This window comes from Artemia franciscana, chromosome 17, assembly GCF_032884065.1.
Source record: "Artemia franciscana chromosome 17, ASM3288406v1, whole genome shotgun sequence".
NCBI lineage: Eukaryota > Metazoa > Arthropoda > Branchiopoda > Anostraca > Artemiidae > Artemia > Artemia franciscana.
In genome coordinates this window covers 19468103-19495333 of record NC_088879.1, presented here as the reverse complement: position 1 = coordinate 19495333, position 27231 = coordinate 19468103, and the positions used below count along the sequence as shown (strand labels likewise).

General features: G+C 34.5%; 1 protein-coding gene and 1 long non-coding RNA gene across 2 annotated transcripts; both read right to left on the bottom strand.

Moving 5' to 3' along the window:
• Window positions 1–2061: 2061 nt before the first annotated feature.
• Window positions 2062–7399, bottom strand: LOC136037506 (ras-related protein Rab-8B-like). Its single transcript, XM_065720227.1, has 3 exons — window positions 7329–7399; window positions 5896–6112; window positions 2062–2169 (listed from the first exon to the last, which is right to left on the bottom strand). The coding sequence occupies exons 1-3, from the start codon at window positions 7397–7399 to the stop codon at window positions 2062–2064; spliced, it is 396 nt and encodes a 131-aa protein (XP_065576299.1).
• Window positions 7400–7993: 594 nt separating this feature from the next.
• LOC136037967 (uncharacterized) lies at window positions 7994–16581 on the bottom strand. Its single transcript, XR_010620093.1, has 3 exons — window positions 16467–16581; window positions 9563–9641; window positions 7994–8054 (listed from the first exon to the last, which is right to left on the bottom strand). It is a non-coding gene; the product is annotated as an uncharacterized LOC136037967 (long non-coding RNA).
• Between the last annotated feature and the right edge of the window lie 10650 nt (window positions 16582–27231).

The following is a 27231-nucleotide window of genomic DNA, read 5'->3' as shown; positions in this document are numbered from 1 at the left end:
TAAAAAAGTCCTAGCTACATTTTTTAAGTTTAGCATTAATCCGCAAATATAAAATGGCAGGCCCAAAATAGGTCTGTCGAAACTGTTTTTGAAACATAACCACAATATCACTTTTCCTTCATGGCATCCCCTTCTTAAAAGGGGATGCTTAAAGTTGAAAGTATACAATAGTTGTTCGTGTATAGTAAGTGCTCTTCATAAATTGTTTTGATAAACATAGTTATGTATTTATTTTAATTTTCTCCTCTTGTACTCCGTCCCTATGAACTATCCCTAGCTCTAAGAACAACAAGTAGTTTGCAAGAATACAAAGAAACAATATTTTATTGATTAAATTTATATTAAAATATAAAATAAAAAAATGTTGTTGTATGTTGAGCCAGGAAAAGGTTCTTTGGCAGGAGCAGAGGCCACATAATTCCACAGCTTCAATGAGCAGTAAATTCGTTAGGTGAAAAATGAGCAAAAAATTGAAGCAAAATTGATTAAAAATTTTTTTAGGGTTCTATTTTTTTAGTAAAATATAAAAAGGGGAGCAAAAAAAAAAAATATACACGAATTTTACTGAGATTCTATTTAACTTGAGATTTAGAACCCTTATTTCTTTTATTTAAACTTTAAAATTATAAGAAACCAGTTCTGCTGCACTGTCTTTTTATGTAAAAATAAGCGTCTATACACAAAAGGACGAATGCAACAGAGAACAGGCTTATACAGAGAGTTCCGAAATTTACTGCCCAGCTACTTCATTATTTCATTATCTAGAAAAGAAAAGAAAAGTCAATCATTTGCAGACAATAGACAATATGTTTTTCCGAACTAAAAAATTTATAGAAGGATATATTTTGAAGACTGGCTAAATACATTACAAGAGCAAAAACCTCAAGATGGTTGCGATGTCTGGGGTCAAGACCTTTTTTCTTCACATGTAATTATGCTTGCTATTAACAAATCCTTTTAGACTTTCCTGGAACATTTTGTGATATAGGAAAAGCAACGATACAAATGTGTTCCTTAAAACTGAATTAGTCAATACAAGATAAATGCTAAATGTGAAAATGAGCACTACCTAAGGAGGGGCGGGGGTAGCATGGATTAGTTTTTGGCGGAAAAGAAATTTTCTGGGCAAAAACTTTCATGGTTAGATAAGGTGTGATTTAAAAATTTACATTTACTAAGAGCCCCACGGAGATAAAACCATCAAAAAAGTGATGAAGAACTAACATATTATGCATATATATATATATATATATATATATATATATATATATATATATATATATATATATATATATATATATATATATATATATAGCTAAGCGTATTTTACTTATTATCAATTCTGGTACCCCTTTTATTGAAATCCTTGGAAATCAAATTTAGTGAGGTCTTGGGGTATGGTGAGAAGGGTGGTGAACTGTATGAGAGTCAGGAAGGTGTACTACGTGTAACAAGGTCGTAAGAAAGACACATTTGCACTATCAAGAACGGCTCAGGAGCGACTAAGGCCCAACGGCCATGGGGCAACTGTTTTGAGACTATAATTGCTAACTGATTGCGCATGCAACTGTTGTGTGACCATGGCCTTGAGGAAGTGAGGTCCAACCCACGAGGCAATCCAGATGTTACTGGTTTCCAATCAGTCTAAAACCGGTTCCGAATGAGACCCCAGTCATGGTCACAGTTGCGTTGCAGTGCTGTCCCAGACATTTTCGGGAGCTACCGCGTTGATATTGTCCAATTATTTTGGCTCTCAACACGTCAGACCAGGAATTAAACATGAAAGTAGACTAATATCATGATTGTCAAAATAGCTAGTATACAATAACTGAGCAGCTAGGGGTTTTTAGTTTAAACTTTAAGGAGAAGGTGGAGAAGAAAATCGAATTGAATCATAAGAATATATGTGCATCCAGGTAGTCAAAAGAGCACATCTCCAATATCTTAGTAATTTCTAAGGGTATTAAGTTGAAACCGTCAATCATTGGTGAGGAGGGTGTCGAACAAAATCAAAGTATACTATATACACCTAAGTAGTCGAAAGGACGCGTCTGCAAAATATCAAGAGCGGCTAAGAGTATTTAGTAGACGCTTCCAGATGATGCTGGGGGAGGATTCTAAACTAAATCGAAAGACACTATGTGCATCCATTTCGTCAAAATGATGAACCTATAATATAACAAGAATCGCTTAAAGTTGATATAATATAACAAGAATTGTTTAAAGTATAAAGCTGAAACCTTCGGTGCATGTTGAGATAAATCCCGAACAAATTGTCAAAAGACAGTATCCGCAACATGTCACGAACAGCTTTTGATATCAAGTTTAACTTTCAAGGAATGATCAGAGAGCAAATTGAATTCAACGATAAGATACTACCTGCATTCAGGTTGAAAAAAGGGCATATCAAAAATATCTCAGCAACTTCTTAGGGTATTAAGGCGACTTTCAGATAGTTGTACAGATGGTACTGATCAAAATCAAAACGCAATATGTGCATCAAGGGTGCCAAAAAGACATATTGACAGTATCTCAGAGTTCCATTGACCACAGTAGAAACTTTCAGGGAATAAACAAACATTGTACAACAAAGTCAAAAGCAACTGTGAACATAAAGGTAAAAAAAAAAGGCGCATTTATAACATTTCAAGAACAACTAACAGTATTCCCCCAAAGAGAGCAAATCCAGTACGGTTACGTTAATCACGTATCTACAAAATTTGCTTATTCTGTCCACCAAGCTTCATCCCGATTCCTCCACTCTAAGCGTTTTCCAAGATTTACGATTTATCCCTCCAACTCCCCAAAATGTCAACAGATATGGTCGGGATTTGAAATAAGAGCTCTGAGACATGAATTCTTTCTAAATATCAAATTTCATTAAGATCCGGTCACCCGTTCTTAAGTTAAAAATACCTCAATTTTTCTAATTTTTCAAAATTAACACCCCCCAGCTGCTCCAAAGAGAACGGATCCTTTGCAATTATATCAATCACGTATCAAGAACTTGTGCTTATTCTTCCCATCATGTTTCATCCTGATCTCTCCACTCTAAGCGTTTTCCAAGATTTCTGTTTCCCTCCTCCAGCCCCCTATGTCCCCGGATCCAATTCGAGTCGAAAATAAAGCATCTGAGACATAAGATACCTCTATTTATAAAGTTTCATTAATATCCGATCACCTATTCGCAAGATAAAAAAAAACTCCAATTTTCATGTTTTCCTAGAATTCCGGTTTTCCCCTCCAACTCCCCTCAATGTCACAGGATCTGGTCGGAATTTAAAATAAGATCTTTAAAGCACAAGATCCTTCTAAATATCAAATTTTATTAATATCTGATCACCCATTCGTAAGTTACATTACAAGGTTCTGCTAACTAAGAAGTTTCATGAAGATCCGATCACTCCTTCGTAACTTAAAAATACGTCATTTTTCCAAAATTTTAAGAATTACCCCCCCCCCAATAGAGCGGATCCGTTCCAATTATGTCAGTCACGTATATAAAACTTCTGCTTATTTTTCCCACCAAATTTCATCCCGATCCCTCCACTCTAAGCGTTTTCCATGATTTTAGATTCCCAACCCCAAACTCCCCGCAATGTCACCAGATCTGGTCGGGATTTAAAATAAGAGCTTTGAGACACGATATCCTTCTAAATATAAAATTTCATTGAGATGCAATCACCCGTTCGTAAGTTAAAAATACCTCATTTTTCAGAAAAAGCCCTACTCCCCCAACTACCCCAAAAAAGAGCGGATCCTTTCTGGTTATGTCAATCATGTATCTAGTACTTGTGGTTGTTTTTCTTGCCAAGGTTTATCCCGATCCCTCCACTCTAAGTGTTTTCCAAGATTTTAGGTTTCCCCCTCCCAACTTCCCCCCAATGTCACCAGATGCGGTCGGGATTTAAAATAAGAGCTCTGAGATGCGATATCCTTCCAAACATAAAATTTCATTAAGATCTGATCAACCGTTCGTAAGTTAAAATTCTTCATTTTTTTCCGAATTAACCGGCCCCCAACTCTCCCCCAGATGGTCAAATCAGGAAAACAGCTATTCATAATTTAATCTGGTCCGATCCCTGATATTTCTGCCAAATTTCACCGTCCTAGCTTACCTAGAAGTCCCTAAAGTGGCCAAACCGGGACCAAGCCCCCTCCCAAAAATATCAAAGATTTCTAAGTAAAAAAAGAACAAAAAATCAACAGATAAAGAGTTCAAAGGTATGGGAGAGGAGTTGGGGGAGGGACATTGAGGACCCTTGGAAATGGGTTATGGATGACTGTCAGTCCCTCTAAACATCCATGATAATTGATCCATTGCGGAAAAATTCCCCAGTTTACTTTATCCAAGCGCGCATCGTAAGAAAAAAGGGGTTGCAGACATGTCACTTTTGATTCTTTATAATTATGTTCTTCTCATAAAATGGGTTTAAAATTACGCCAAACCGGAGAATAGGCAATATGCACTTTTTAGCATATGTATATTATATACTCATTGGAGTATAGGCAATCTGGTTGCTAGGGAGGGTCGCGACCGAATCTGGTTCTTAAGTAAACCAGTTATGTAAATGATGCCCTCTCTGACCCCGGAATTTTATTACTACTCCAAGTGCGGAAGCAATATAGCACCAAAACAGGTCACAAAACTTTGAATCTTTGTTTTAATTCCATTTTATATAGGAGATTACTTTTAGATTTGAGACATCTAATTCACTTTCTGCTGATTCAAAAAGCATAACTGGTCTAAATAAGAGAAAAAACTGCAGAAATCACACTTTGTCCGTTTTTGAAGTCCCTTTGTATGCTTTCAAAGCAGAACCCACTCCATGGTCACTGGGCTTCAGTTTGTAGTGTAAGTACAATAGTCAATCTAAGCCGAGTCTCCTATATACTCTTTTTTCAGTGACAGTTTTTGTAGGACTAATATTTTTGAACCAAGGGCATGGAAATTGACGTTTGAGCAAGCATTTAAAGGCAAAAGACAGTCAAAATTTCGTTCTTTAGCATAGGATTTGCGTCGATTTAAATAATATCGTAAATGGAATTTTTCTGAGGTAGTTTCAAATGTAGTACTTAATTGCTAAAATGACAAGATATCAAGTACTACTCAGTTCATTGCTTTATCCTAGTGATCCTTATGATTGTCGAAGCAGACCAGATTTTTTTTTTCCTTTCATCGTTATTCTCCCGTTTTGTATAGCACCACTACAATTTATAATCATTATGTCGGGAGGAAAAACAAAGGACAAAATACTTCGGCCACAAAAGGACGATTAAATTTTGACAAAGTTAAAACCTTTTATAAATTTTGCCGAGCCGACAGATGTCTACCAAAAAATGGCAAAATGTTACTGTAATTGATGTCCCTTTTAAATAGTTCACAAAGTGTTAGAAAACAACAAACAAGAAATGTGACATTTTACTCCTTCCTACTTGTGAAAAAGCATTGATTTTTGTACAAAATACGTTTAATGTCCAAAATGCATGTTTATATGATTTATGAATCAGCTGTAGCTTATAAATTAATATTTTCAACGAACATCAACCAAACAATAATTGTATGTAAAACAAAAATTATATTTTTTCTCAATTTGAGGATGTTTTAAAGAGAGAGGGCGGTGACTTTGGATCTGATTATGATTGTCAGCGGCTATTTAATGCATTTGGTATTATTTTCTCCTTCCACTTTCTTGGGTCTCACCAGTCATAAAACAATCATTTGATGAAATTTGATTACACAGCTATGGATTTCAGAATAAATACCGTCTATAAAATTATTATAAGATGAAATATTGTATAACTATAATTTTTAAGGATTAATAAACTGATTTCTTCCTGAAATTTAAGACTTAATAAAAGACTCAGAAAAATAAATAAACAAGAACAACACACCTGTTGTTTATCACCCATTTCTATCACTTTGTCAAATTTATTACCAAGCAGCATAATTACTGCATCTGATGAAGCATGCCTCTCGATCTGGTGCAGCCATTTCTCGAGATTGTTGAAACTAACTAAAGACGTTACGTCGTAAACAAGCAAAATACCATCTGCACCTCTATAATAAGCTCGTGGCAGACTAAAGTGTGTCTCCATTCCTGCTGTGTCACTAGAAGAGGAAATGGGCGTTAAAGATGAAAATCTAAAACCGTATATTTTGGTAGTGAAAACTCAAATCATTATAAGAGAGGAAAATAAATATACAGCTATCAGAACTAGCACTATGAAAATCCCTTTTAAACTCTATGTTAGGCTCTAAAATTTGCGAGGTGTGGTCTTAGTTTGACTATTTTGAGAATTGTGTACTGTTTTTTGTTTTTACTACAAACCAAATTAAACAAATTAAGCATTTGACTCCACCAAACCTATATCCAGATGTTATTAGTGAGGAATTTTATTCATTTGAAACATGTTTTTTATAGTTGAAAGAATAAAAAACATAATCCAAATTAATTGCGCAATCAATCACTGCGCAAAAGATAGTGATTAAAATGGATTAAAAAACTCATTCTTCCTAGTTGAAAGACTAATTAGAGATCTATAAGGAATACGAAAATATAAACTACCTGTTTCTTGCGGACTAGTAAACCAAGAAAAAAAAAAGAAAAATACAATGGTAGTTCCAAAGTTCAAACATGCCCCTGCAGTCAGAATTGCATCCTGAATCCAAATTTAACATTCATTTGCACTGGAAATCAACTTTACCCCCCCCCCTCAATGTGCAAATATATACCCTGAATTTGAATATACACTGAACTAGTATGTATAGGGGTGGGGTAAAGTTCTTTTCCGACAAAAATGAATCTTAAACTTTGATTCAAGATGCAGTTTTGACGATAGAGATGAGTTTGTGGACATCCTTGAAATCCTTCTTCACTACTTTGCCGTCGATACTACTACCCACTCGGCGATCCCAAGACATGAAGATCCAATACAAGCCTCCCTTTAACTACAGATGGATCTTAATAAAATCAAAACGTGGCCTGATACACGGATGATGAGCTGCAATACATCGAAACCAAAGAAGTTTCTTATTAACCGATCAAAGGTGCAGCGTGAATAGCACAGTTTCTTTTTCAAAAATGAAATTGTAAAGACAGTCGACGAGTTTCGTCTACTGAAAATTCATTTCTCCATCAATCTCTCTTAGAATAACCACCTTGTTCAGGTGAGGAGAACCTCCTGCACAAGAAAGATCGGTGTTACTCTTCGCTGCAAAAACCTTCTTCCATCCAGCTCGATTATTCCACTTTACAAGTTTTTTATCAGACCCACATCTCAATATGGATGCCTGCTATATGCTGGTGCCCCTGAAATGTTGTTACCACCATTCCAAAAGAACCAGAATAGGACCAACAGGGCAGGCTGCGTCTCTACACACAGCTTGCTCCAGCATCTTAATCAAAATTTTGATATAGCGTCGATGACTGTTTTCTACAATAAAATAAATTCACCTCCCTCAAACAAGCACTCTCGAATTGTTCCCACCTTTGTCCAACCGACGAGGCTGACATGAAGGCACACAGCTCGATCCAACTATCTAAGGGAGGACACGCCAAGAACCCAGTACTTGAGGAAGAGCTTCATTTGGCGTTCCACTTCTACCTAGAACGATCTTCCTGGGGACGTTAATCCTGCGAATACCTCTGGTGGTTCCTTCAAAAATAGGTTCAAAAGACATTTGAATTCTTGAAATTTCAGAACTAAGTAATTGAATAGCGGCATATCAGATACCTCTAAGTACTTTGCGCCTTGAATAAAGGAACAAAGAAAAAAAAAGATGCCCAATCAGCAAGAATTCTTTAACGAGGGAACATTTGAATTTGACCCATAATAACGATTTCAAAGAGTGGTTGATTGGTTAAAAAACTGTCTTACAGTTGGTCTTAAAGTTAAAAATATAAATGAATTTCAAAGTTTGCATTGAAAAGAGCAACTTTCTATAACGATCTGTTTAATATGATGAGTGAATGATATTTTGTGGACTAACCTTATTGTCAACTTTAACTTCTCTCCTTGGTCTTCTATGATCCGTGTTTCGATATCAAGACCTGAAAAAACACAACTGTAGACCCAAATTAATCTGGTTTTAGTTTCTAATCTAAATCAAGAAATTATAGTATTTATAGTAAACTAATAGACCATTATTTTTAAGAGTAAACAACTGTTGAACATACATCAAAGCAGAAAACCAATAGGTTTAAGCATATCCTCGGCTTAGGTGTGAGAGAGTGGAGGGGTTTCCCCCCTCCAACTCCCCCCAATATCATCAGATCCGGTCGGGATTTAAAATAAGATTTCTGAGACACAATATCATCCCAAACATCACATTTCATTAAGATCCAATCACCCGCTCTTAAGTTAAAAATACTTACATTTTTTCTATTTTTTTGCGAATTAACCGGCCCCCCCACTCCCCCCAGATGGTCAAATCGGGAAAACGACTATTTCTAATTTAATCTGGTCCGGTCCCTGATACGCTTGCCAAATTTCATCGTCCTAGCTTACCTGGAAGTGCCTAAAGTAGCAAAACCGGGACCGACAGACAGAACTTGCGATTGCTATATGTCACTTGGTTAATACCAAGTGCCATAAAAAACTAGCAAAGTCAGAAATTCTATTTTTAAAAAAATTATGCATGTTTTCAGTAGAAGCAGGCACCAAATAAAAAAATAACAGAAACGTGGGTAAAAAACCAGCACAAAAAAAATATACTAAGAAGATATGACACCAGCACCTTAAGAAGGTTTGACTTTCCCTTCGAAGTTTATTTCTCTTTGGGTATCAATAGAATATCTATGTTTTATTTTTTACGAACACGAAGTCTTGTCAAGTTGACTAATTAGATTTGCTCATGTATTTTCACTGTTGAACGTGGCAACACAATGTAAATGTGATACTGCCTCAAAAACTTCATAATTTTGAATAGCCAGAGGCAAATCACAGTCTTCAGGTATGAATGGACCTAAGATGGGTCCAGGGGGAGAGGTTTTAGAAAAATATTTGGATTTTGATGTGCGGAGTCAAGTTCATCAAAACACACTAAAAAACATGCGTAAGGTGGAAAAATCGCGTAGGTCAACAGTCAACTAACCTATACTCGAAGAAGAACACTTGGCTCACAAAGCTGCATTTTTGGGCAAAAGCAGCTATTTTGTGTTTTTTTTTGGTCCTGGTTCATCCATTTTTAGCAGCGTAGTTATGTACTATGGAGATTCAAACACTGGATTGAGATATCTCAACTGAACCAATGAAAACGCATCCGTTAAAAAATATTAATTGGATTTATGCCTAAGTACATGTTACTTGTTTTATTATTGCCATTACAATGGAAAAAATGAACTGATTTGACATAAATACTTCAGCGTGCATTTTCCCTGCATCCGATGTCCATGAGAAGTTTTGCGTCAGCAAGAAAGCGCGGCTACAAGGGAAAATATAGAAGTTTCAGCTGAAAGAACAACTACCTTCCCTATAAACTAAGCATTTTTCTATTCACTATTGCAGCAAAAGAAAATACACGCACAAGAAAAAAAATATAAGAGAATATTATTTTTACCTTGGTCTTGAGTTTCTTCCTCTGGACCCGAGCGTTTGGCTGCTGTCAGACATTGATGGGAGTAGTTGCTTTTCTAGCTCTAGGAAATAAGCAAACATAAGTGAATTTATTTACATATTGGCCAAAGTTTTTATTATCTATTTTAGTCCTGTCAATTGCTTGAGGGAAAATAAACTGGGTAGGAATCAAGCCAAAATCTCCATTTTGCCAAAACAAGATAAAACCCTGCATTCAAAATATTGTCTCTACTTTCAAGCTATAGGATGATACATGACCTTAAAAGATTGCCTATCTTGTCCATAATAGACATTTCAGTTTGTGCGGCCAAATTATTTAAACTTTTTTGGGTGGTCTTGCCATAACTGTTAGAGCTTGGATAAAAGGTCCAAATAAATGACAAAAAACTAAAAGCAACAACCGACTTTACAAAAAAATTTTGGATAAACCATTTAACTTCTAGCGTTTTGTGTAGGAGATAGATATTCAGTTCTGATTAAAGTCGCATATTCAAAAAGCGTCTTTTTTTTTATTTAAAGGAACAAAAATTCGTTTTTCAAGTTCAGGCAAGAGCAGTCTCTAAAAGTCTTCTAGCATACCTACTAGGAAAAAGTTAAAAATTGGCACAAAGGAATTATCATTTGAGCGATTCGAATGCTTGAGGAGTTCCTGCAGGGGCTTCCTTTGGGGTGGGGGGCAAGGGGGCTGTTGTCTCCCCAATAATTCGGAGAAATAAAAAGGTAAGGTAAAGGATAAGGCATTAGACTTTACAGTCCGTACCGGCGGTGCTGATCTCCGTTTCTTGGCCCTTCAGCCAGGAAGTGCAATGGGGGGTTGGGGGCCAGCCATCCTGTGCTTTCGCACACCCTTCCTGTTTACCTTCCCCAGATTTCTCCAGGTACCCATTTAGAGCTGGGTCGACTCTGACTAAGCTTACAGTCACGCCACTGACCCCCGTCCCAAACTGAAGAATTGGGTACACTGGGATTCGAATTAATATCCGATTAATTCGGAGAAATAATCATTATATGGCCCATATCCCTTTACTATCCGGATATAGACCCCTCTTGCCCCCCCCCACCCAATAAAATGCTGGATCTAAGTCCCTGGTACCCTGTGGTGTCAACCGTTTTGACTGACAAGATCGCTAATAAAAGGGACAGAAAATTTCACCATGTTTAGAATCAAATATCATAGTAAAATCACAAATTGTCAACTCCTCTCGATGAAAGATGGTCCATTGTGGCAATTCAAGAATAGGCCCTTTGTCTCCAGCCGATGCTGAAGCTCATACCACGAATTTTTAGTACCATATCTCCTTAAATGCCGAATCTCAAGACACCACTCCTGCATCGTTATTAGATTAACTACTGGATTAATTATTATATAGCGCTACTAGATTAACACTGTTACATTAATTATAACGGTATTAGATAAACCTTATTACTATCAGATTAACTACCAAAGCTACAACAGTTTTAAAAAGAGATTGCTTGAGTGACAAGTCACTTTTATAAGTCGTCAAAACTCATTTTCAAGAATTTTATTTGTTCATTTAGCATAAACAGTTATTTACATCTAAAGAAAAAGAAATCTTAACATTAAATATTTTTCCATATGAGGATTATATGGTGAATACCTGACATTACGACAAATTATTTAACGAAATCAGCATTATTTTGGATTGAATTTCGTCCCTCACATAAAAAATTTCACCATTTCAACAAGTTCTATCAAAAAGTATGTGATTGACAACCAGCAAGAACATACAAGAATCCAATTTGAATTTTCTGATACTCTTCAATTTTCGTCAGAGCGTGAGACCAGAGAAATATGAGTAGATTTTAACTTTATTTTCTTGAAAGCCAAATGTGCAATCTCCTTCTTAGAGAACTGAAGAACAATATGGTATGAAACAGTCACAAGTACACCTCAGTAATTTTCTACATTAATAAGCAATACAGCACTTAGTGAGGTTCTATACCGGTGGCAAGTCCATCTACTAGTGTATTCAAATATATGTTTTTTATCTACCAAATTTGTTTAATGTATAACAAAATGAAAAATAACCACAAGTTTGGTTCAGAAATGGAATTATTGCGACATTAATTTGATTTATTTCAATCTTAGTATTTCATTTACTTTCATCATTTGTAAATTTGATATATGCATAATTTTAAAGTAGCCCTACCGCGTCATCTTGAGAATTGTCCTGAGTATATGGGCAGGGGACCTTCCCAATAGATTGATCCACGGACATTTAAGAAATTCTTTTGAAAACATTAGAAAATTCAAGACATCAAAACTTTATTTTGTAGAATTTTGCTTTGTTTCATTTTGCATGCATACTGGTTTACACTTGAAGAAATAAAAGCACTAATATTGGTTATTTTTCAATTCATTCCAATAAATGAAAAGAACCTGACATTACAACAAATTATGGACAAAATTAGAACCAATTTTGTTAAATTTTAGCCTGCAAATAAAAACTATTATTATTTCAACAAGTTCCATTAAGCAGCATAGGTATGATAGCTAGTAAGAGCAAATAAGCTTTGGAAAAGCTCATTTTCCACTAAGACAGTGTTTGGGTATAAATGTGTGTCACTTTTATAAGAAAAGAATTATAAATTTAGGACACTTTAGAACATCTTTTCCTTGAAATTGCTTAAAGGACCCTCTCAGAACTTTCTTTTTACTTAGTTCTGCCTTTACAAGGCTCAGACCTAAGAAATTTCTTTTCTTCTTCTTCTTTATCCCCTTGGTTGACTGATAATTTCTATTGAGGTAAACAAAAAAAAGAATGTTAACTTATTTAGCTATTTGACATGTTTCCGAAATTAGAAAATGTTGTACTATAGTTAATCGAAGTAAAAGGAAACAGTGCCGACAGATAATATGACCCTTTCAGGGTCATACCCTGAAAAAAGTGGGTCCTTTCAGGGACCCGCCAAAAATGTGACTAGTAGGTGATCAGTAAGCATTTGCAAAATTTTTCCACCCAGGTCTAAATGATAGACAAAAGAAACTTTGAAAACTACAGAACAAGAAAAATTAGCTATACAGCATAAAAGAAGCATTCAAATATTTCCCACCACAAAGTAAATCGCACAGTCTACCTCCCACACACAAGCAATTTTCTGTAGACTGCTTGCATGACCAGTACTCAGGAACTACACTATCTAGGAATACCTACAGGGTAGACATAACTGAGTTAACCTTAACATCCTGAAAAGTCCAGCCAAACATCTAGGTCAAACTTTGGTCAGTTCACTTGTAAAAAAAAAAAATAATAATAACCCACTGGAGGCAAATGCGCAGAGCATAGCAGTTGAAAGGTAGCATCAGATGGTGGAAGTATTTCAAATTTTAACCAATCTGAAATTCAACAGTATAATCACTGAACTTGAAGCCCCAACTGTTACTGAGCAAAGGTTTTTTTCTCTTCTCAGTTGATCAATAGAATGCATGAAGCTAATTAAAGAACAGGAGAAACTCTGTTTGAAAATAACTGTCTTTACTGGATCATCTGGTAAGATCATGTCAGCAATGACAAGATCTGTACTTACACATAACAAAAAAATTGTCTCTGTGGTGAGGCAATGAGGATGCCATTACCTTTGACATATTCTTTGTCTGACAGATAAACAATGCTAATCCACTGGGAGGAGTATTTGAGAGGTAGTGCTATAGCACTGCCTATGGTTGCAATTTTTCTCCCAGAGGTACTTCATATAGAAGGGATTGTTATATAAAATTCACAGGGGGCTCATTTGATTGAAAATTGGGAGTTCTAGTGCCACTAGCAAGAGTCAAAAGTGATTGGAGGGCAACTAGCCATCCTAACCATGCTGTTTTCCCCCAAATATATCAGATCTAGCCTCCTTGTGCCTTTTTTTCAAAAACCCATCTGACAAACATTTTGAGATAATCATTTTGTTAAAACTACTTTACACATCAGAAAAATAAAACTTCTGGGTTAACACAGTTCCCCAGGGCCAGGGGGACCAGAATAGCCCTAGCCAACACAGTGCTCCTCCACAGGCAGGAGCATTTAAACAAGAAATGCCAGTTTTCAGGAAAACAAAATACAGTCATGCATAGAAAAAAACACTGTATCAGATGCACAAACAAATTTAATATTTCATAAAAATATTTTAGCTAATTCTTAGAAATGAAAGTCATAGAAAGTTTCATGGACAGCAGAAATCTTATAAATCTTCACACAAGGGTAAAATTATTATAGCTGTGCCAGCCAGAAGCAACTTATAATCAAACCTTTACTTTGTGCCAAGGAAATTTAAAAACTTAAAAAAAAATCCAAGACAGTGACTAGTAATTCCACAACTCACTTGCTAAAACTGTTAAGGTAGAAGAAAACAATGGATTAATATAGATTGGCTAAAGCTAAAAATAAATCTTCTTTCTGTTCCTCACCCCCTCTTGCCAGCAAATTAAATTAAACAGACTACACATTTAATTTGCCTATTAACCAGGTGATGGAACAAATTTCAACCCTAGAGAGGTAGATTCTGAGAAGCAATATTAAAAAGAAATAGTCATGTTGAAATTAAGGTTGACTTATTATAATGTATCTTTTAATCATAAGTAATACATCTCTGATTTGTAAAACAATATTTTACTTGTAATACATAGCATAAAATAGTTTATTTCTATTCTTTTTTAGGCCTAATAGTATCATACATTTCTTTCCATTTTTGAAAACCATTTTTATAAGTTATAATGCATGTCTCTTTTTCAGCACACATTTTAACACTAACACAAACCATTTTCCTCACAAAAAGGGAAGATTGAGAAATGATTATCCTATTCATATTCATACAAAGGATGCAAGACATTAGAGTCCAATCTCTAAAAGATGAAATATCTATTGACTCCTACCCTGATAGATGATATGCAATTCTGTAGAAGCAGCAAAGGCAAAACAAGAGGAAGTAGGATGTGACCAAAAACCATCTTTAGAACTGGGCTATAACATATTTATAGTCATTTCAATAACATGGTTTGAAGTCCCCCCCCTCCAAGAAAAAGTAAATACTAATTACTCAAAAACATTTAAATATAATTTATTGAGTCCTCTGTTGTATTGAACCAAACTATCCCAATTTGATAAAAACACATGTATTTAGACATTTAGTCAAAATTTAAGATTATTTAACTTATTCATGACAAACCAGTACTGGTTAAATTCTAGTTTAGTGACTTCTTACTATCTTGAAAAGGGGTTAGGTTAGAAAAATGAAACTTTCAGGGATGGGTCTACAGGCTAAAGTATATCCCAGGAAGTTATTTTAAAAGTGCCCACATCTACTCATTCCCCCTCTATAGGGCCCTGACATTTGCCTACATGATAGGTCAATATCTATTGAAATTTTGACAAAACACTTTTTTACCTAAATTTTCAGCTACCAGTTGCTTTTTCTCTGCCTTTAGTTCTGAAAATGCAATATCTGTTATTTGAATAGAATTCTGGGCCATATCAATATTTTTTTTTTAATTTAGGAAATGTATTAACATATGTTTAAAACCTTGTAAATGGGATTGAGCAATGTGAAGCTGAAAACAATTTTGTTGTACTTCATTCAAGCAGAAGATCTATTTTGCAAGGTTTCACTTTTATAACACAAATATTTTCAAAGGTCATCAAAGGTTAGGACCCTCTAGAGGGGAAGAGAGTGGAGTTAGGTAGTTCAAAATACTTTCCTGGGACATAATTTGGCCTGTAAACCCATCCCTGAAAGTTTCATTTGGTAAAACTCTAGTTACTTGACTTCTTGCTATCTTGGAAAGGGTTTAAGTTAAGAAAATGAAAACTTTCAGAGATAGGTCTACAGGCTAAAGTATGTCCTGGGAAGGTATGTTAAAGTACCCACCTCCACTCCTCCCTCCAGAGGGCCCTGAAATTTGCCAACATGACAGGTCTACACCAATTGAAATTTTGACAAAACAACATTTTACCTTAATTTTCAGTTGCTAGTTGATTTTTCTCTACCTTTAGTTCTGAAAATGCAATTCCTGTTATTTGAGTATAATTTGGAGCCATATCAATGTTTTTTTTTCAAAATTTATTTGCATATCTTTAAAACCTTATAAAATGGAATTGAGCAAGTCATGAAGCTGAAAATAATTTTGTTGTGCTTCAATTCAGCAGAATATCTATTTTGCAAGGTTTCAATTTTACAACACACATATTTTTAAAGGTCATCAAAGGTCAGGGCACTTTAGAGGGAGGAGTGGAGGTAGTTGCTTCAAAATACCTTCCCAGGACATACTTTAGGCTGTAGATTCATCCCTGAAAGTTTCAATTTTCTTAACCTAAACCCTTTCTGAGATAGCAAGAAGTCAATTAACTAGAATTTTACCTTCCTAACCTAACCACTTTCCAAGATAGCAAGAAGTCACTAAACAAGAATTTTACCTTAATGCTTATTACACCTTACAAATGAATATATAATAAAACAATCAGTTTGAAAGTTTGATGCTGATGATTTGACCCATTGAGGGACCAAAAAACTGAAGAGAAAATTTATTATCTTCAAGGATATATAAAGCACTTAAAACAAAATGTAAACCTAAACAGACATATTTGTAAATAACAAAAAAAAGCATGAAGTGGTAACCTATAGGCTACTCTTTATTTTAAGGTAAGAAATATACACTATCCCACATTTATCAAAAACCTTCTGTTTTACTTGACCGAGAACAATGAATTTGGATTCAGTACGCAGGGTATATATTTGCAAATTAATGGGATGGAGTCTGACCTCTGTTAATATAGCCTAGGCTAAACATACACACCAAAGGCCTGCAGCTTTTGTTACCCTAATTTTCCATTAAAACAAGTCGACTATACATCTATAGAAGGTACAAAGAGCTTTATACTTACCAATTTTATTTATTTTACTAGTTCTCAGCCAGCCAAAGGGCTGGCTAAAAGGCAGCCCAAGTGCTAAGACAAAATGTCGGAGAGCTTGATGATGGTGATACAGTGAATATCCGACCAGAGTTGCAACGTTTTCTGTCTATGAATATGCTACCTGAGTATCGAAAATCTCACACTTAAGCCATATCTTAATTGATGTATCGGCTTGCCTTTAGTTGGTAGATACTAAATAAGGCGTGGTTATTTTCTTTGAAGCCATCCAACCCCCTTTGTAAATAACGAGTGAGATTTTTTATTCACAGTGAACTAAATTTCAGCACCCATACTAAGAAATCTGTGGCTAGTTAAGTATACCCTTTCCAATCGATCTCCAAAAGCCATAAGCCTTCCGTGTGATGGACTTGTTGGTTTTAAGCTCGAAGCTACAATTTCTATATCCTCCCTATATTAAAAAAACAAACAATAGTTTCAAAAGACGTGCCACCAAACTTATATCCAGGAGGTGGAAGCTTTTTTACTCTTGAAGACTAGCTAACCTAGTTCTCCAAACACTTGTATAAAGAATAAATAGATATGATGCCTTGCAGCCAATAATAACCTATGAGCTCAGCTATGCGAGAAACGGACAATCAAGATAAACTAATAGTTTCCACGATGCTGAATTTTGTTCAAAGGAGTATTAACACGGGAATTAATAAAGATGACATTATCCGTTATGGTTTGGCCTCTTTTAATAGCACTGAAATTTTCAAAGTGAAGCATAATCTTTGAAGTAAGAATTTAGCCAATGACTGGGTCTTTAAGAGGTTTAATACTAATGCAAAACTGAATAGGTTAGAAAAGTTATAATAGTGAACAAAAATGGAGGATAACTTTAAGAAATACATGATGGCAACAAATTTATTTTCCATACAAGAATAGAAAGAGGAAACATGGAAGGGATTTACATTTAGATTATCTCAGAATAGAACAATCATCACAGGATACAAGAAAAAAGAAGTAGACAAGAAGTAATTTTTTTTTGAATAATATACCTATCTACAAAAAAAATCCTCTTTCAATGATCATTTTCGGCAATATTTAAGAGTACTTTGCAGGACACTCCTAGTTTTTCATTAAAATCCTGTAGAGTTCTTTTCTGTAGAGTCTACCCGATCCTATCACCAACACAAAAGCACTGTATACACAAATACGATGCTATTTCAAAAAGAAAAAATCAATCAAATTAAAATTATGCTTTCTTTTCGGCATAAAGAAGACACAATTTTAAAAATTCCGAGCATAAATGCACTCCTGTAAATAATCAAACTGAAAGAATCGATTTGCCAATTAACTGCACTATAATTATATTTGAAATATTAGACTATTTTATTAATTATATATTTATTATCTGTTAATCCAGCAGTATAGATTACCGAGCGCAAAGATACTTCACTTCTTTTTCTAAGATAAAAAACAATGACGAATTCTAGGATTAAGATTATGAGCAAGATTGTCGTTCCAATTTATTCAATCTTTTTATCTGGGCCTCTTCTATAAAACCTATCTCTAAGAACATGAAGTAGTAAGTATATGATAAGCTATAAGAAAACGATATAATAAAGTTCTACTTAAACAAGTTTTTCAATTATTATTAAATAAAGGAAAAATAAAATGTCCTGGATTCTTTATTTTTACCGTTTGTTGAATCCAAAAGCGGTTTCTTGGCTTAAGAAGGCCATACAATGAACAAAAGGAGCATGCAGGCCATACAAGGAGCAAAAGGAACATACAGGCCATACAAGGTTCAAAAGGAGCATATAGGTCATAAAGGAGTAAAAGAGTTTGGATGAGCAGTAAATTCTTTTATTGAGGGGAGAGCAAAAAAGATAATTTATTCCAAAATGTAAAGAGTTCTGTTTCTTTTAAAATTTGAGAAGGGGAGAGAAAGGAGCAAAAGCAAGAATTTCACGGATAATTTAATGAATTTAAGATTGAAAACCCTTGATTTTTATTTGAATTTTACAATTACTTGATGCCTGTTATGTTGCAACGACTTTTTATGTAAAAATACACGCCATTACACAAAAAGACGGCAACAGCAAACAGTCTTCCACAGAGTTCATTATGAATTACTTCTCAGCTCTAAAATTCAACATAGAAAAGGAAAAGGACGTCAATCGATTGGACATAAAAGACAAGGAAAGAAGTGATAAAAAAGAAAAAAAAGAACAGTTCTAAAACTTAAAACCGACCCTATATATAGAGGACAAAATTAAAATCTGCGTTTGTTTTAGCCATCCTTCGTTTTTAGTTCTACTAAGATGTTCTCACTAGAGGATCATTGGTTGATACTAAACAAGAATGGAGGACAATAAAATCGTCAAAAAGATTTTATTGTCTTTTGCTAGGCAAGAACAAAGCATTGGGCAGCAAACAGAACTTTACTGAGTTAAGTAACTGGTAGATGAAACCGAGAAGCCCTAGAAAAGTACAGTATAATCTGTATTTAAGACAGGAAAATTCTAAGGAATTCCGTTCAGGTTCAAAAGCTTAGAAAAGATACAAAATGTTAAAAAGGGAGCTATAGAACAAGCAAATAGCTAGAAGAACTCATCATATAGGGAACGGAAACTGAATAGTTTAAAAGTTGGTAAGAATTTTGCATAGTCAAGACATTTAACACAAACAAAACTTAACATATGAGAAAATAAATATTAATCAGCACATTTTCAAAATAGAACAAAAAGACACCATTAAGTAAAAGCATGAGTTTATTTGAACTGCTAAAAAAAAATAATGTTGTTAGTCATGCGTTTGGACGATAAAAGACTAGAAAAGAATTTTAGCAAAGCAGGATCAAAAATTATCTCGATTCCACCGAGTTCGTTATGAATTACTTCTCAGCTCTAAAATTCAACCTAGAAAAAAAAGCTAATTTTGGCCATCCTTCGTTTTTAGTACTGCAAAGATGTCCTCTCTTTTATGCTCATGATGTGTTTCATTTCGTTGTTCTAAAAATATAGTTTTAACAGAAAAAAGCCTTAGACAAATAGATTAGTAACTATAGATACAATTTCAATCAACCACATAGAATGTCAACGACGACAAAAATGGAAAGGATGCCTACTTGAACCCTTAGAAAATTTGCCTGATTTCGAACAAGGTGGGAAACAACCCTAAAGCATCAAGTGATCCTTATAAGAATCCCACCATCAGACCCAGGGTATCAGAGAACCCTCTTGTAAAGGTTTCAAACTCTTATATACAAAAACGTGATTTTTTTTCCCCCGAAGAAAGATCACGGAAGGATGTTTATTAGTTCATGTTAAATATGTTCACTACTCATACTGCAACTGTTGCTATATTGCGAGCAGAGGGTATTAAGCCGAAGCTTTCAAGGAACATTTAGACGGACGCTGAAATAAAACAACATGAATAATGTCAAAAGGGTGACAAAAAGGGTGTCTAAAAAACGGCTCAGATTATTAAGTTAGACTTTCCAGGTTAAGTTGTGGCAGATTTTGAACTAAAAAAAAATGCTATATGTATACTTTTAAAATCGTTCAATATTTCAAACAACTTCTTATATTTGAAAAGTAAAAGAGAAAACATTACAAGAGAAGAAAGGAAGATGGTGTAGTAAAGCCGACTAATTAAGTCAGAATTTGATTTTAGTAAAAATACTAAGACACAAAATAGAAAATGCAACATTTTGAAATACCATTTTTTATTGTGATAAAAGCGCACATCCTTATAAGTATAGGCTTGTAAAGGAAATTGAGGAATAACCACTTCATTGCTTATGTACGTATGTAATCTGAAATGAAATGGTTGACCTATGGTATAAAAGACACATTTTATGGGATCAAGCAATTTTTTCTATTTAAATTACCTGACTGACCTCTGTTGCGTTTAATTAGGAATACCTTGGAATTTTGTCAGTGTTTTGATGTTTTATGTTTTGTAACTTGAAAATTGTATTTGTTTTACACTGTGGGACGTTTAGTCCCAGTGCCGTATATATAGCCATTTTCCTTATGCCATTTGTGTTGAGTTAAATAAAGTAATTGTATTATACCAAACTTCTCTCTGAAATATTATTTAAGCTTATCGTCAATTCTCAGTAGGGACTCTTCAGATAATAGGTCAGGCCGTCCCTATGGAAACACTAGCCAAATTTTTATCACCTTAGGATCTTACTCACAACCCCTCCAAGGGCAAGGTTAACAACCGTTACAGTAACACAGAAAAATCTACCACAACTGGTGGCTTGCGGAAGATCTGGGTCGAAAAGACTAAATAAAGTTGTAGATAAAAACGTAAATGACTCTACCAGAAGACAAATTGACTTCAGAAACAACGCTACTTGACATTGCAAAAATTATACCAGAATACGCGAGAATTTGAGATGTGGATAAATTCATCGAAAAATTGAGAATTTTTGACGATTTAACAGAAATAATTGACGATTAAGTGATAATGTGTAGCAGTTAGATTAAGGGGAAGTGCGCTAAAATATTTTAAATCAATTAAAGAAAAGAAGCAAAAGACTTAAAACGAACAGAAATTATTTCGTATATGATAGGGCTTCTCCTCATCAACACCCCGCTCTTTGCGCTAAAGTTTGACTCTTTCTCTTAACTCTACTTTTTAAAACAGTAAAAAACTTTAGCGTAAAGAGTGGGGCGTTGATGAGGAAGCATGTCCTTTTCATCTCCTTTTCCCTTGTTGGAATAAGGAATAACACTTATTTCTTAAATAGGCAATAGAAATAAGGAATAGAAGAAATAGAAATAGGAAAAATAAGAAGTCGAAGAAGAAATAAGAACATCCAGTTCTGGAAGATGAAAAATACTGTACCTTATTACATAATAATATTTTCTTATACCATATTACATGAATAAAACCTCAAAATTGACGTCTAAGAGACTTTTTCTGTGACCAAAACGCTATCTATTAAAAAAAAAATCAACATCATACAAGTTTCATCAAAATACTTATTTTTAAAAAGTAGTCTTTTCGTTTTGCCTTAACCTTGATCAAGGATGATGGTGGTATTTCTCAAAAAAATAGACCCATCTGTGCCACGTTTGTTCTTTAACTAACATAGTCCTTGCCAAATTTACTTCTTCAACCGCCCTTTTTCATGAAAAAATATAACTCAGGGCTCCCCTGTGGATTATTTATTTTCAAATTTTAATAGCAAATAAACAGAAAAGAGTAAAAAAATAATAAATCTAACCTTTCCGTAAATCATACTAAAGAAAGGAAGAAATTAGAAAAACTTATGCTATTACTAAAACAATTTTTATTATAAAGTATAACAAAGTGACAAAATTATCTACAATGAGATTTGTTTTTCGACAAAATCTTTAAACTAGCTGTCGAGCTTAGAATAGAAAAGTAATGCAAAACAGTTCAAATATGCAAAATTATCTCATTGAGGAAGATGAAACTTGTTTGCTGCTAATTTAGTTAGCCTCGGGGCAATAGTAGTCTTATGACACCTACCCTATTCTGAAAAATCATTTTTTTCTGTTTGAAAAACAGACAATAAAATATAATTACAAAAACAAACAAGGAGCGTTTTCTGACCTCATCAGGAATTATTAGACCATTATAAACATGAAAAAAAAATTTAGAAATTTGTAATTTCATACGCTTAATAAGATTTATTATTTAAATCTGTATTGTTTAGGATAAAACTAATTTATTCATTTGGTTGGATATTATTTTTTGGGTTAGACAAGGTGTGAAAAATAGCAACAGACAAAAGTGCTATAATAAAGATATGATGGAAATTGTAAGCCGAATTTAGGTTGATTAACAGGGGAGTCTGAAGTTATCATTATCTCACCATTATTTACTTTTAAAAAACCAAGACATTTCTTAAAATAAACTAATAGTTTTAAAGGGAAATGAAAAAAAGCTTAAACAATGAATAAAACGCATCATAATTAAGATTTAAAAACTAGACTTTTTTTTAATCTAAACTTTAATTTACGATTTTTTATGGGGTAGCCAAACTATTTGTTTAAAATGAAGTGCATTTTATGGTAAAAATCAAATGAAACAAACAAATTTTTTCAACTGAAAGTAAGGAGCAACATCAAAAATTTAAACGAACAGAAACTAATAGGTATATGAGGGGGGTTGTCCCCTCCTCGACACCTTGCTCTTTACGATAAAGTTTTTTATTTCTTTGAACAATTCGTCTTGCTGCTCTAAGACCCCAGTATTTCAGGAGTCATTCTTAAAGAATTGCGAAAAAATTCAAACTTAAGGATATGGAGAGGTTTTGAGGTGGCAACCTCCTTCATATAGAGAAGAATTTCGATTTGTTTAATTTTTAATGTTACTTCTTACTGTCAGTTGAAATAAACTTGTCGTTTTACTATATTTTTGATCATTTTTTAAAATATTTTCAGAAAATATGACCCCATCTCCACGGAGGAACCCCTTTACCATGGCAGTATCCTCTAGATAATTCAATCCCAGTGAAAATTTACTCCGGATAGTTACTTTTAACCACTCCTCGCGTAAAATTGAGACGGAAAGAGAAAGCAAGACATATAAAAAGAATTTTGTATAAGAATTCTGGCAAATTCTCTTGATAAGTTCACTCCCTGGAAACTTACCTTCCTATGGCATATTCCCCTGTGGAAAAACCCTCAGCAGACAATTCGTCCCCTCTCCACCTGAAAATGTATGCATGTATCTTAATAACAAATACTATGCGTAAACAATAGGTAAATATTATGACTTAAATACCTTCCCATTGGGCTGTACGGAGGAGAAGTTCATGTTATACCCAAAGAATCAGCTATTAGGTCTTTCAACAACGATGAACAAAATGACTATCATAAAATTTTTATAGGACGATTTTGGGAAAAAAGTAGCGGGGAGATGGGCTAGTCGCCCTTCATTTCATTTGCTCACTTGAAAAGCGTACTAGAACATTTAACTTACGCTCGAATGAGCCCTCTTCCAATATTCTAGGACCACTGGGTGAATACGATTACCCCTGGGGAAAACAAACAAACTAAACACGCATCCGTGATTTTCTTCTGCCAGAAATACAAAGTTCCACATTTTTGAAAACAGTAGCTTGAAACCTATGCATTAGGGGTGTCTGATATGCTGAATCAGAGAGTGTGACTGTGTTGCGAGAGCAACACTTTGGTTCTGTCCCGGTTTTCTCTTTTTTTTCGAATGCCACCGATCTCAGCTTATTCCTGGAAACTGGTAAGAGTCTAACCTGTGCGGTTTTTACGGAAAGTGCGGACCTCAGGCCGGATTGATGAATATGACATTTAATTTTGGGAAGCTCTGCAGAACTCTTGCCTGGGGCCAAAAAGGATGGTTTTTGCTTCTCCACGAGCCAGAGCTTATGGTGTGCGAAGTAAAGTGGAGTTATATAGTCTATGTCAGAGAGGAGTATCTGAAGTTGTGCAGCCAAGCTTTCGATTCATCAAAGTATGTTTCTGCTTTCAAGTGAAAAGCTCCGTTCTAGCAGGCAAGCAGGCAGGCACCACTTTCAAATTGAAGATGGACTAAAATCTATAAGTGTTAAATATATGCGGCAGTTACCCGGCCCCACAGCCAATATATCTTCTTTGAGTGATAAATAGAAAAATTTATAGAAGCAAAAATGTGGCATTTTCCCACGGGTCCGAAAGTGTTGCCATCGATTGTTTCTACCCATTTCTGGTCGTGATTTCAGCTGAGTTTCTCATTCGGTTTTTTGGACTTGGGATTGGCGTAGAGAAATGTTATCAGATGTGCCTAATAAACTTTAAAAGTCCTCTCTTTGCTAAAGAAATTGGAGTTTATCCTTATCTCCTTTCTAAGTTGAGAAAAGTTGAAAGTTAAGTATAAGTTGACGTTAGAAAGTTGCCCTAGGGCAAACAAAATCAACTTTTGAACTAAGACAGATAAAACATTTTTTTCGACGGCAATCGATAGCTCTTGATGAGCTGATCAAAGCATATGGCATTCATTTTTGGTACAAAAATTCCTTCATGAGGTACACCAGTTTGAAAGTTTCAAGGGGTTGATAACTTCAGTAGTAAGGTACACAATGAAACGAAATCTAGGCCTTGACAAATTGTCAGACATATAGAGTACTCGTCACCAACAGGCGGCTGTTAGGTAACAATAACATGCGGTAAAGAGGGGTTGGAACTTTTACTAGTTGGTGTATCTATTATTTGCTTCCAGTGTATTGGATGGTAAAGCCAATTTGGTTTCAGTGGTAAGACATGTAGGGGACTTGTAGGTAATAACCTGCTGTTAGGCTACAGTCAAATTCAGCGATGAGGGGTTTGCAACTATACTAGTTGGTGCACCCATTTATTTGTTTCCGGTGAACTTGATGCCTATCATGGGAGAAGGACTTGTAAGTAAGAATCTGTTCACTTTGGGCTAGAAATTTGTGGAAATTGGTGCACATTGTATTCGATCTCTATAATTCTGACAGAATTAAGTGTTTACGCAACGGGTACAAGCGATAACGTAAAATGAGGAGGTAAATTCGTAATAATTAGTGTCACCTATGGTATTTTAATCCTGAAAAGTTACGGATAGCTTTATAATACCAACTAGATTATATAAGATATTCTTCCAAGTTTTCATCAGCCACGATATCTACGATTGAAAAAGATAAAGTTCAACTGGCTGCAAAGTCAATTTAGTCTCTTCTTTCGATTCTATTGTTGTTGTTTTTTCAACGCTGAGGAAGAGCCTTTGATTATGTGATTATTGATCGATAGCGAAGAAATAAAACCAAAGTGGAGCTCTCGCAACACTTAAGTCGGCGAAGCCGGACAAAGGTTGCTGCAACACTTCACGTTGTCCGGGCAACGTAGGTCTAGTTTTTATTAAGATCAATCGATTTTTAGGGACTGTTTCATTCTTTTTTCGACAATCAAGAATATATTCTCAGGCTCGAAACCTTTGATGGATAAGACTAAACTTAATGAAATTTTTTATATTTGAAGTCAGCATAAAAATTTGTTTCTTTTGATATATATTTTTGTATCAAAATCCGTTTTTATATAACCGTTATTTCGAGTTTTGGTTACTATTCAGCCGATTCTATGATTTTTAAATGTGTATTTTATGGTGGAAATAACGGTTTTTAGCAGTTCTTAGCCATTATGAGATGGCTAGAACCCTAATTTAAGGGCTTAGAAACCTATTTTTAGGTACGTTTTGTTTAGAATGTATTATATGGTAGAAATAAAACATTTAGCATTCATTAGTCATTACGAGACACCCTGACCCTCTAAATTAACCGCCAATAAAGATATTTGTAAGTAAGATTTATTAAGAATGAATTGTATTTTATGTTAAAAATGAAGTTTTTTTAGCAGTACTAAGCCATTATGAAATACCCAAACAACTAAATTAATGGCAAATAAACTTATTTGTAAATACTATTTGTTTAAGATGAAGTGTAATTTATGGTAGAAATAACGATTTTTAGCTATTATGAGATAGCCAGGTCCCATAATTAAGGGCTTATAAACCTATTTGTATATTTGATTCATTCAGAAGAAAGTATATTTTATGAAACAAATAAAAAAACTTTGATGTCCTTGGCTATTACTAAATAGAAAGACCCCTAAATTACGGGTCTATAAACTTATTTGTAAGTACAATTGCATAATTGAAGTTTTTTTCTGGTAGAAATAACAATTTTTTAGCAGTCCTTAGCTAATACGAGATAGCCAGGCCCATTAGTTAAAGGCCAATAAACTTATTTTTAAGTACAATTTGTTTAAAATGAAGTGTGTTTTATGGTAAAAATTAAATAAATACAATTTTTATCTTCACAAAAACTGAAAGTAATTAACAGCATTAAAACTTAAAACTAACAGAAATTATTACGTAAATGAAGAGGGTTGCCCCCTCCTCAAAACCTCGGTCTTTACGCTAGAGTTTTTCAGTACTTTAAAAAAAGCCATTGTGTTCTATTTAATGTTTTTGTGTTTCAGGAATCATTCTGAAAGAATTGGGACACAATTCAAATTTTAGCGTACAGATGGAGGTCCTGAGGAGAGGGCAACCCCCAACATATTAGAAATTATTACTGCTTGTTTTAAGTTTTAATGTTGCTCCTTACTTTCAAAACAAGAAAAAACTTATTTTTTTTTATTGAGTTTTGGTTATTTTTAAATAATTCCAGGAAATCTGATCCCATTTCTACGGACGGAGCCCCCCTTACCATAGAAATATCTTCTATATAATTCAATCCCGGTTAAAATCTGCCCACAACAATTACTTTTAACCACTCCACGCTTAGGATTGAGACGGGAAAAAGAAAGCAATACATATAAAAATAATTTTTTATGAGAATTCTGGCAAATTTCTACAGTCTATAATTTCCCTTGACAAGTTCACTCCCTGGAAACTTCAACCCCATAGAAAATTTCCCCGTGGAAAAACCCCCAGCAGAAAATTCCCCCTCCTCCCTGAAAATTTATACATGCATCTTAATAGCAACTACTATTGGTAAACAATAGGTACATTTTATAACTTAAACACCTTTACCCAGGGGCTGTGGAGGGGGCAGGTCATGTTATACTCAAGGGCATAGTTTTTAGGCCTTTCAACTAGGATGAAGAAAATGACTATCTAAAAGAAATTATCGCAGCATTTTGGAAAACAATATTTGGCAAGGAGGTTGCCTAGCTGCCCTCCAATTTTATTGGTCCATTAAAAAGGGTAGTAAAACTTTTCGGTTTTCTTGAAAAAGATTTTCTTGTCATACATTTGCGGTGGC